The 12,689-nt window shown below is 35.4% G+C and overlaps 1 protein-coding gene across 1 annotated transcript; it reads right to left on the bottom strand.

Annotated features, from left to right (window-relative positions):
• Window positions 1–3,747: 3,747 nt before the first annotated feature.
• On the bottom strand, window positions 3,748–9,214 carry LOC136841107 (uncharacterized). Its single transcript, XM_067108153.1, has 4 exons — window positions 9,124–9,214; window positions 5,145–5,297; window positions 4,444–4,587; window positions 3,748–4,190 (listed from the first exon to the last, which is right to left on the bottom strand). The coding sequence occupies exons 1-4, from the start codon at window positions 9,212–9,214 to the stop codon at window positions 4,096–4,098; spliced, it is 483 nt and encodes a 160-aa protein (XP_066964254.1). The 3' UTR covers window positions 3,748–4,095.
• Between the last annotated feature and the right edge of the window lie 3,475 nt (window positions 9,215–12,689).

Genomic DNA, 12,689 nt, shown 5'->3' with positions numbered 1-12,689 from the left:
CATCGACTATCCTCATTTTTCTGGGATTACCGGCTTCAGGGAACTTTACACAAATGATTATAGTTTTATCTTCTTATAAATACATAGTTCCCTAAGAGCTGTCCTAGAACCTTATTTCTAACGGGAATGACATACAATTTAAGGGAAATCAGATACAGCATCAAAATCTGGGTCTGATAAAAAGTGACCTTTCCATCTAATACATGTCTGTTACAAGACGCAGTAATGAAATCTTTAATGGAACGTCTGTTAAGGACAGTTTTTGATTTCACTTATGGACATTAATTAACATAAAATATATTATTATGATGTTCAAAATCTTTGAGGTTTATTTCCATCGCAAATGAAACTTATAACTAGATAAAACAAAATTTTAAAATTAGTGTTAAATAATAATGCATTTCCTTCAAGTTTCGGCAAAACTGTATTTCTGATTACTTTTTGATTTCAGATAAAAAATACTAATTTTTTACAAACCTGTTTAAGATAAGTATTCATTTGCGATGGAAATAAACCTCAAAATCATTCAAATCAACATTGAAAAACTTATTTTATGTTGAAAGCACCCATCCTAAGTAAAATAATACCCATTTTTTGAAGTATCCTATATATAATAAGTTCAAAATCTCACTAAGAAACTTATAACTAGTAATAACAATGTTTTGCAGTGTTAAATAATAATGTTTTTCCTTCAAGTTTCCAGTATTTCTACTTTTTGATTTCAGATAAAAAATACTTTGTTTTTAAAACCCGTTTAAGAGAAATGTTAAAGAACATTATGCCCCATCCTTCATGGTGTCCTTCAGGAAAGAGCCATCGCCAGAATAAACGCTGTCATGGAAATCAGGGAGTTTAAGAGAAATGCACTTATTGGATTCAACACTTACTTAGTCTAGGCAGTAGGTCCTTACCTGGCCAGGGCAGATTTGCCCCACCTAACCTAACCTACAGCACTGTAAATTAAAATGAATAGGGTTGCCACACAACTCGATCACACCTGACCCAACCTAGTGGACATGGCCTTTACCTGGCAAGGGCTTCAGCCCTTCCTGGACAACTCCCCCCCACCCCGACCTAATGTAACCTGAGGAATGTACATGAGATTGACAGGGTTGCGACCAAATACAACCATACCTAACTTTAGGTGACCTGTTTAGGGGGCTTTGGCCCCTCTTGTACCTCCCGAAACTTACCTAACCTATGGCACTGTAAATTACAATGAATAGGGTTGTGACCTAACCTCAGGTACACCAGATTCTTACCTACGTCACCAGGTCCTTAATTAGTGTGTGGCATCACTTCAAAATCGTTCAGTGAACCTTACCTTGACCAGAACTTGAAGAAGCAGGCTATGGCGAGATTCTTAGAATAGGCCTACACTATGAAAACAAAAGAAAAAAGCTTCAAATCAGCCGAAATAACCAAAGGAACAAGAGACGTACACCCATACCAAAGGAACCAAACCTAAGAACTGAAGCAGGTTTTTCGAGGCATTCGAGCAATTCCCGCGTTCCAACATTCCACTTAACGGGTGAAACTTAAACCATAAATAAATCTAGCTTCACCATTGTCCAAGTACCCACATTCCAAATGGAAAATAGCAAAATACATTTCAAATACGCTATCAACGACTTAGATACAAAAAAAAAAAAAAAATCCGGTCGCTGAGTCCTACTAGCATGAATGTCGAAACATAGGCCTATGCTAACTTAACATTCGAAAATAAATATTTCTGCAGCAACAAAATAGGCTTGGTATTCAATCTGGACACTGCACCTGAACAAAACACAGAATATTCTTACAGCAAAATCCTGGAATATAATTCGAAATCTTGGAGTACTTTCTTCTCTCTAAAGTGGCAATGATTGAGGTAGGACTAGAGACTTATAAAAACTAAAGAAGAAATTCTTTAATAAGGGAAATCCAGTGGTATACTGAAATTGAGGTAATAAAAACGCAAAGTATTTTATTTTTTTTTATTAAGATAGCTGGTATTTTTCTCCTTTCAGAGCATTATATATTTATTTATTTAATTTTTACTGTTAGATACAGAGCTAACATACATTATTTCCTGTTGAAAGCACAACGAAATGTCAGGGCATGTAAGCAAATCTGTATTAATCCATTATAGTTAAAACCAAATTTTTATTTGCTTACCAAGGGCAAGTACAGTAATGGTGAATAAGCATGTCATATGAGGCATTACTTTGCTGAATTGTAAGCATTTACTTTAAATGGAAAGACTATAAACAATTATTCACATTAATGTCCTGGAATCACTCATCAGTAATGGAATCAATTATAGGACATTCAGAATGAGGTATAATGTACTAATTTAGTGGTATCAGCCATTTGTGCTATTTACCACCGCTTGACGTTGTTTGTGCGTCACACAATGAAAAGGGTCAATAATGCTATAGAGTTCTTTGTGTCTACAGAAGTTAATGCACCGCAATTGTTGACATAGAAAATGGGTATAATAACCACTTTATTCGCTCACATTCTCTTTTAATAATGAAATTATATGAGTGGTTAAGCGAATTAAGCTTTTAAATCCATAAACATTAACGTTTGTTGTTGTCAGTGTCTACTGAGTCGAAATGTTTGCTGTCATGTTCTCTTGCTTTTCAATTCTTTGACCATTGAAATATTAATTTTTTATCCTTTGTTTAGGTATTGCTAGGTATTTTTGCACTTTAATCTTATAACACTAATGGAACTAACAGCTTACTGAATAGCTGTGCTTACACTTTTAGTGCTTGTGCATAAATATTCCATCTTAGATTGCTGTGTAGGTTACGTGTGTACATACTCACAGACTGCTGTGTAACTACGTGTGCACATACCATAGATTGCTGTGTAGGCTGCGTGTGTACATACATATTGCTGTGTAGGCTACGTGTGTACATACTCTTAGATTGTTGTGTAGGCTACGTATTTACATACTCATAGAATGATGTGTAAGCTACGTGTGTATATATTCAAAGTTTGCTGTGTAGGCTACGTGTGTACATACTCTTGGATTGCTGTGTAGGCTACGTGTGTACATACTCTTGGATTGCTGTGTAGGCTACGTGTGTACATACTCTTGGATTGCTGTGTAGGCTACGTGTTATCATACTCTTTGATTGCTGTGTAAGCTACGTGTTTGGATTGCTGTGTATACTGTGTACATTTGATTGCTGTGTAAGCTACGTGTTATCATACTCTTTGATTGCTGTGTAAGCTACGTGTGCTCATACTCATAGACCGCTGTGTAGGCTATGTGTGCACGTACTCACAGATTGCTGTGTAGGCTACGTGTACATACTTTTAGATTGCTGTGTAGGCTACATATTAGTAAGTATGGAGTTGATACATGTGAATATGGGGCGCCTGAAGCCATTAGACAAATCTGAAGCCTTTGTTTTGTTTCCTGACGTGTTTTTGCAGGAAGTGTTTGAATTTGAAAACTTTATGTAATTACAGTATATCACAGCTCCACTCCTAATCAGCTGGTGTCTCGTCCTGTTCTCGCGTTTTTTCGTTAGCTCAACAAAACAAGCTTAGACGAAGTTCAGTTTTGAGTACTACGAAAGAGTAGACTTATTACTGCAAGAGGAGGAACATTGCACTAGGGTTTAGTCTCATATAGTATATATATATATATATATATATATATATATATATATATATATATATATATATATATATATATATATATATATATATATATATATATATATATAATGTTTGTGTATTTGATTACAGAGTATAGTATAAATTATTAAGAAACGGTATCGTATTGTACAATAAATGGACTGGCCATGAAGCAATATGAGACACCTGTAAAACTTTTGAAAGGACATAAATATCACAACTTTTGCTTATGTTGTCGAGATGGTAAGTATCAACCAAAGGAATAAAATACATAAGTTTAAAATGCTATAACAGATCAAACTGATTGGTACGGGATACCACAACCAAATACGAAATAAGGGGTATTATCCTCACGTTATCCTTGAAAATGCCAGGAAATAATAAACACGCGAGATTGAAGAAGAAGAAGAAGAGAAGAGCAGTGCGTGGGAAAGCTTTGTTTACTGAAATACTGCACTATTGGCAGACTACCTTCCAGTAATTGCGCTGAGCATTGACAACCATTTGATTCCCTGTGACAGCTGCTGGAGTTGCCTTCAACCAACATGTCGCTGTAATTTAAAAGATTAGAAAAACGCCATTAGAACAAAGAAAAATAGTCAAATATGATTCACGTAAGATATGAAAATGATGGAACGAAGTTGAAACTGCTGGAATGTGAGCATATTGTTATCTCAGATATCTTCGGATTTAGATGCTAAAACTGCTTATCAAAATGTGCGACGAAATGCCAGACTGTTCATGCATTTCAGGTAACGGTTAATTGTTAGTGAAACGGAATGTAATCTCCACAAGTGTACTTACTCAGAGCTCCATCGCAGGCAACCTCTGCGCATTTGTTGATGTAGCAGTGTCTAAGGGCTTCGTGGTAGGGATTAACAAGACCACTGTAAGCAGCTACGTCGCTACCAGGTATGTCTCTGTCTTTGTAGAACTTCAGCCTACATTCTGAAAGGGGGAAAATCCTCTTTAGTAGACTGTATATTTCCTATAAGCTTTGGGTTTCTCTACAACTCATTTTGTTGGTTCTTGTGAGCAAATTGTCTGAGCAGGTAGAAAATTCTAGAATTTGTACACCGCGACCGCGTAGGGGGTCAGTGCCTTCAATGCACCTCATGCGGTGCACTGTATGCAGTACTTAAGGTACTTTGCAATACCTCCGTTCATATTCTCTTCTTCCACCTCACTTCCCACCCTCTCCTAACAGTTGATTCATAGTGCAACTGCTTTGAGGTTTTCCTCCTGTTACGCCTTTCAGACCTTTTTATTCGCGGTTTCCGTTTCAGCGCTGAATGACCTCACGGGTTCCAGTGCTTGACATTTGGGCTAAATTCTATTATCTATTGTATTCTAGAATTCGTACATAATGTTCAGTAGCAAATCTCAGTACCACAGCACTACGAAGCGTTTCCTACAGTGCATTATTTTATTATTATTATTATTATTATTATTATTATTATTATTATTATTATTATTATTATTATTATTATTATTATTATTATTACCTGTCTTTCCTTTCTGGAGCTCCCCCAAGAAGTATGAATGGGCACTGCATGTGTATCCATCGACTTCCGACGCGTTTTGATTGTCTGGAACGTCGTAAGGTATCACGACGCTCCCAGGAGGACACTGCAGCGGGAATGATAAGAAATAACTTGCTTTAAAAACATTAAAAAAAACAACAGTTAATCACCGTAGGAGGGGTAGTAGTAGTAGTAGTATAGTAGACGGAGAATGCCTTTGCAACGGCTCCCTTGCTCGTTCTATTCCTCCTTTACTTTTGTTTAAGTTTATTGTCTCTGTAATACAGTGTATTATATATATATATATATATATATATATATATATATATATATATATATATATATATATATATATATATATGTGTGTGTGTGTGTGTAAATTCCTTCCTATTTTCAATTTCAGTAAAACAAATCATCAACACATCGGCAACTTATCGCATACATATTAGAAAAGAAACGCTACAGGACAATTACCCCCCAAGGACAACTACCCCCGTAGGACAATTACCCTCTAGGACAATTACCCCCATAGGACTATTACCCCCTATTCAACAATTTTAGCTTCTGAATTCAAAACTATTAGTTAAAAGTTATTACGCTGTTAATACTAGTAGTTAAAAGTTGTTATGATGTTAATACTAGTAGTTAAAAGTTGCTTAGACTTGCTCCAAACTAAGATAACTTAATTCTCTGTTTCTCATTTGCAGGGTGCTTATAAGAATATCGACTTTCTCCAAACTAAGATCATTTTCGAAAACTTATTTGAATATTTTACAGAAGCTACATCCCAAGAGAAATATGGAATTCATAAAAAGTGAAAGAGGAAAGGAAAAGTTAGTGTATGAAGGATACCTGTATGTTAAGCAAAAGAATTTAGCCAACAGTGTTGTGTCATATGAGTGTGATGAGCGTAGAAATAAAAGAAACTGCAAAGCTAAAGTCAAAGTGGATAGTCGAACAAATACGGTTGTTGGTCGATTGCATGATCATACTCATGGGCCAGATGCAGCAAGAAATTGAAGCTGTTCGAACTTGGCAAATTATGAAAATGAAAGCAACCAGTACAGAGGAAACTGCGCAACAAATAATGGGTGACGCATGTTCACAAGTCACTGAAGAAGCAGGTGCAAAACTTCCCCCAGTTCACCATATACGACGCAACATCAGACGTCAAAGGCAGAAAACTTGCCATTCAAGACCCTTCCCACAAAGTGCACAAGAACTGACCTTAACAAATGTGCATACGAGAACACTTGATGACCAAGAGTTTATATTGTATGATTCTGAACCATTCGACCAAAGAATACTCATGTTTGGTACAAATAAAAACTTAAAATATCTAGGGAAGCGTCTCATTGGTTTTTAGATGGAACGTTTAAAACTGTGCCTAGGATTTTTCGCAACTTTATACAGTTCATGCACTTATTAATGGTCAAACAGTACCATTGATTTACATTCCTTTAACTGACAAAAGCCAAGCAACATACACTGCTGTGCTGGAACAATTGAAAACTTAATAAATGAGCTAACTCCAGAAACTGTCATGGTTGATTATGAAATTGCTATGATCAATAGTCTGCGTACGGCTTTTCCTCAAACTCAAATAAAGTGTTGTTTTTTTCACTTGAGTCAGAACATTTACAGAAAGCTACAGATTTGTGGATTTCAGCAGCGTTATCAAAATGATAAAGAGTTTTCGGTTAACATGAAAATGATAGCTGCTATTGCCTTTGTCCCATCACATGATGTTGAAATGGCTTTTGAACGCCTGTGCGAAATACTACCTCCAGAAACCCACCAATTACAGGATTATTTTGAAGATACGTATATCGGACGATTATGCAGACGAGGACGACGTCAACCTATGTTTGAACCTAATTTATGGAATATGTATGACAGGGCTTCAGAGGAACTTCCGAGAACGAACAACAATTCCGTGGAAAGTGTTGGCTGCTGTCACCCAAACGTTTGGAAATTTCTAACATGTATTAAAAGAGAACAATCTTTACAACAAATAAAGCTGGCTCAATGTGCAGCAGGTTTTGATAAAGAACCTTCTAGGAAAAAAATATTTGGATGTTTCAAAGCGAATTATATCAGTTGTTAACAATTATGAAAATCAAGATGTTTTAGAATACTTACTTAGAATTGCATACAATTTACAATTTTAGATAAAAAGTCAAGTCCTTTTATTTATTTTTATTGAATACAGTCTTCAACATAATTTTTAAATAATATGTTAAGCAATTTTATTTTTTTTATTGAATACATTCTTCAAAATAAATTTTCAATTTTATGTCAAGCTCTTATATTTTTTTTCTATTGAATACAGTCTTCAAAATAATCTATTACTTATATTTAGTTTTCCTTTAACCTCCTTCCAAATATTTGGTATTTTAAAATAAGACGATTGTGAGATATATATAGCGAGTAAAAGCTCATTTGACAAATTACTATTCCAAGAGTGGTTAACATCATAACCTCTTTTAACTACTAAAATTCAGGGGGTAATTGTCCTACGGAGGATAATTGTCCTTTGGGGGTAATTGTCCTAGGGGGTAATTGTCCTAGGGGGTAATTGTCCTATGGGGGTAGTTGTCCTCGGGGGGTAATTGTCCTAGACTCATTAGAAACAAGTCGACGATCGTACGCGTGAACTGAAAACATGAAATTAAGGGTAATATCTTTGGACCCCGTAGGCGGGATAGTGCCGTCAGTGCACCTTGTGCGGTGCAATGTAGGCACTACTTAAGGTTCTTTTTAACGTCCCCTCGGCCCCTGAATGCACCATTTTCATTCCTTTTACTATATCTCCTTTCATATTCTCTCTTCCGTCTTACTTTCCACCCTCTCTTTACAATTGTTTCAACATTATTTTCAGCGCTGAATGACCTCATATAGGTCCCAGCGCTTGACCTGTGGCCTAAATCTTATATTCAGTTCAATTTTATATTAAATTTTTTCATTACATAAGAAAGTAATCTAACTGTAAGAGCTGGTTTCCAATTTGAATTTGGTCTGCAGTTCATTTGGAAAAGCTCACAAGATGAAGACTAAAATTTTTGAATAATGTTAATGCTTTTTTCTTATTCTCAAGAATAATTTCAAAAACTATAAAAATATATATATATATATATATATATATATATATATATATATATATATATATATATATATATATATATATATATATATATATATATATATATATATATATATATATATATAATGTTCCTCGTTGGACGAGTCGGTAGAGTTCTCGGCTAGCACTCTGCTAGGCCCATGCGTTCGAGTCTCCGGCCGTCCAATGAAGAATTAGAGGAATTTATTTCTCGTGATAGAAATTAATTTCTCGCTATAATGTGGCTCGGATTCCACAATAAGCTGTAGGTCCCGTTGCTAGGTAACCAATTGGTTCCTAGCCACGTAAAATAAGTCTAATCCTTTGGGCCAGCCCTAGGAGAGCTGCTAATCAGCTCAGTGGTCTGGTTAAACTAAGGTATACTTAACTTATAGATATATATTAAGAAATGTGGCACCAGAGAAAAACAAAGCAACTGTCATTGCCATATAAATAATTTCAATGCTGAATACAGGATCAGCCCCTTGTATATATATACGTACAAGCTGCAAAACACAATGCGCCACTCACCTCCATCTTGCAATCACACTCACTTCTCAGATACTACGGGCCTTTCACTCCACCCAGCACCTTTACCCTTTCTTTTCATCATCCTTGTAATCATCCATCAACCTTTGGTCATCCATTCTCTTCACATTACAGACCACCTCAGAACACTTTATAACTCTTTGTCTTTTTATCTTAACATTTCTCACCATTTCATAGGCTATGTAGCAATTCATCCTAAAATCTGAAACTCTCTCCTTTCATTTTTAACCCCTTTGTTCATTTCCACATAGGAGAGGTGACCCAATAGGCCTATGTACATTCTAACTTTACTTCCATAGACATTCTCCTTTCCTGGATCTTCTGCATTCAGCCCTGCTGCCTCCATCGTTCCCCATATTCTGTAACCTCCTTGTCCCATCATCGTGTTTTATATTTACTCCAAAGTACCTGTATAAATCAAAAGGTTAATTTTTTCAACTATTCAATATAACTTTCATAACTTCATCTCTGTTGTTTTATTTAGCATCATGCCTCAAACTTGCTCAAACTCACTCTCCCCACTATCTCCTAATCAACTCTGCATCATCTGCAAGTTGCAATTACACCACATTCCATTCTGACCCCTTCTGTTATCCCACAGTTTTATAATTATATATCCTGTTCTTCCTCTGATTTCTTACATTCCCCATTCATTAAGCTTTTGAAGCAGCCTTAGAGACAATTCATCCATATTTCATACACACTTTTATGTCGAACATCCTTTGTAAAATCTTTTAAATCTCCTCTACAAATTATATTCTGCATCACACATTCTCAAACCCTCTACACTGTCCTCTTTGCCAGTTCTACTACTTACATTTTATAGCAACACGTACTCTGCAAACAGCATTTTCCATTTGCATTCAAACTTGCCACATGACTGCCTCTTAATAAACACTCTACACACACCCATTTCCTCGCCTAAACATATCTGTCATCTCCGTCGCCACTTACCAGTTTCGGTGCTGCGTTGGTGTAGACTTTCCAGCCAGTTTGTGACGCCATAGATGCTGTACCATTGAAAATGAGAGAAGAATTGAGTAACTCGCATGTCTTCCCGGGACCTGGAAATAGAGGCCATCTTAGGATGCTTTCTAAGATAGCCTACAAGATACTCTTCAAATGGTCTACCTTCAACATTGCTTTTCTACTGTGAAGATTATTATTATTATTATCCAGCAGATGAAACCTATTCATATGGAACAAGCCCACCACAGGGGCCATTGACTTGAAATTCAAGCTTCCAAAGACTATGGCGTTCATTAGGAAGAAGTTAGAGGAGTTAAAGGGAAATACAGAAAGAAGAAATCCCACTCACTTATTAAACATGAAAAAAATTAATAATTTAACAAATAGATAAAATGTATTGCAAATGCAAGGAGAATAATATTGGGGTAGCAATGCATTGCGCCTTCGCTTAAACTTTTGAAGTTCCAATTGCACGACATATTCCGGGAAGCTGTTCCACAGTCCAACGGTGTGAGGAATAAAGGACCTCTGGAGTAGAAGAAAAAGGAGAAGAAGAAGAAGGGAAAGGAAAACTTGTTAGTCCTTACGCTCGAATGATGGATGGTATACGGAATAATAAAAAGGAAATCAGTGCCAGATTTTGCAGTGGAGGAAAAAGAGGAACAATGACTGGACCCAGTATTCTAAGGCTCTCCAGTACTTGCAGAGTCAGACGCCACCTGAGAAGGACTGGCTTTCAGATCAGTGGCACGGTAGACGAAACAGTGACTCAAGAAAAGTCACTGATGCCAACACGATTTGGAAAAAATTAATATTTGCTCATCAGAGGAATTGCATTTGATTCCTTGCTGCAGACAAGGGAATAATCTAAAAGCTCTTCAGATAAAAAATGAAAAAGTATGCCGGTGGAAAATTTCAAGTGCTGTGACTGGATGAAATCATTCTGACGTCAGAACAAGCCACCTAATATTTTAGAATTAGATTTAGCCATAAAAACAGTGCAATCTTTCTAAAAACAACTTGGAAATTTACTAAAAGACTGAAATATTAATAGATATGAAAGCCTGAACCACAGTTTCATCTGAAATAATCAAAGAATGACTTGGAAAATTTAAACAACTCAGTAACAGAAATCATGTTTTGGAAGCTTTGAATATGACTAAGCTGTATATCTCTTAGAAATAAAGGCATAGGTGAAAAGTCATTTGTGATTAATGGCAAGGTGACGGGAGAAAGAATTTGCGTGACTGAATCTTAGACTCACTACAAATAAGAATCTTTGACTCACTGTAAAAAAGAATCTTTGACTCACCACAAATAACAATCTTTGACTCGCTACAAATAAGAATCTTTGACTCTCTACAAATAAGAATCTTTGATTTTTAACTCGCTACAAATAAGAATCTTTGACTCTCTACAAATTACAAATAAGAATCTTTGACTTGCTACAAATAAGAATCTTTGACTCACTACAAATAAGAATCTTGGATCTTTGACTCACTACAAATAAGAATCTTGGATCTTTGACTCGCAACAAATAAGAATCTTTGACTCACTACCAGTAAGAATCTTTGAATCACTACAAATAAGAATCTTTGACTCGCTACAAATAAGAATCTTGGATCGCTACAAATAAGAATCTTTGACTCACTACAAATAAGAATCTTTGACTCACTACAAATAAGAATCTTGGATCTTTGACTCACTACAAATAAGAATCTTTGAATCACTACAAATAAGAATCTTTGATCTTTGACTCACAACAAATAAGAATCTTTGAATCACTACAAATAAGAATCTTTGACTCACTACAAATAAGAATCTTTGACTCGCTACAAATAAGAATCTTTGACTCACTACAAATAAGAATCTTTGACTCGCTACAAATAAGAATCTTTGACTCACTACAAAGAAGAATCTTTGACTCGCTACAAATAAGAATCTTTTATCTTTGACTCGCTACAAATAAGAATCTTAGACTCACTACAAATAGGAGATGAGGACTTTTTGCAGAAGTTCTTGAAAAAGTTTTTCGCCGAGGTACCAAGTTCCATTCTTTGAATCAGTCACCACTATTATGCAAATGCCAATATTTTTGTATAAAACATCTTTTAGAGGGAAGATTTCGCATAAGAGTCTAAGATTCTTATTTGTAGTGAGTCAAAGATTCTTGTGTAGTGAACAGAGGTCCTTATTTGTAGTGAGGCAAATATTTCTATTTGTAGTGAGTCAAAGATTCTTATTTATAGAGTCAAATTTTCTATTTATAGTGAGTCAAAGATTATTATTTGTAGTAAGTCAAATAGTTCTATTTATATTCAGTCAAAGATTCTTATTTGTAGTGAATCAAAGATTTTTAATTGTAGTGAATCAAAGATTTTCATTTGAAGTAAGTCAAAGATTCTTGTTTGTTATGAGTCAGAGATTTTCATTTGTAGTTAGTCAAAGATTCTTATTTGTAGTAAGCCAAAGATTCTTGTGTAGTGGTCAAAGAGTCTTATTTGCAGGTAGGCAAATATTTCTATTTGTAGTGAGTCAAATATTCCTATTTGTAGCGAGTCAAAGATTCTTATTTGTAGCGAGTCAAAGATTCTTATTTGCAGGCAAAGAGTCTAAGATTTTCTCAAATCTATATTATTATTATTATTATTATTATTATTATTATTATTATTATTATTCAGAAGATGAACCCTATCCATATGGAACAAGCCCACCAAAGGGGCCACTGACTTGAAATTCAAGCTTCCAAAGAATATTAGGAAGAATTAAGAGGAAGTAAAGGGGTCACAAAAATGGGAAAAAGCACGTTAAAAGAAAAAGAAGAAAGGGACCACCTCAGCGAGAGGATTACCAGAAGAACTGAACAGTTTAAGAAATAAATACCTCCG

Source organism: Macrobrachium rosenbergii, chromosome 8 (assembly GCF_040412425.1).
Source record: "Macrobrachium rosenbergii isolate ZJJX-2024 chromosome 8, ASM4041242v1, whole genome shotgun sequence".
Lineage (NCBI taxonomy): Eukaryota > Metazoa > Arthropoda > Malacostraca > Decapoda > Palaemonidae > Macrobrachium > Macrobrachium rosenbergii.
Note: the sequence above shows the minus strand (reverse complement) of the source record. Positions and strands in the feature narration are given on the sequence as shown.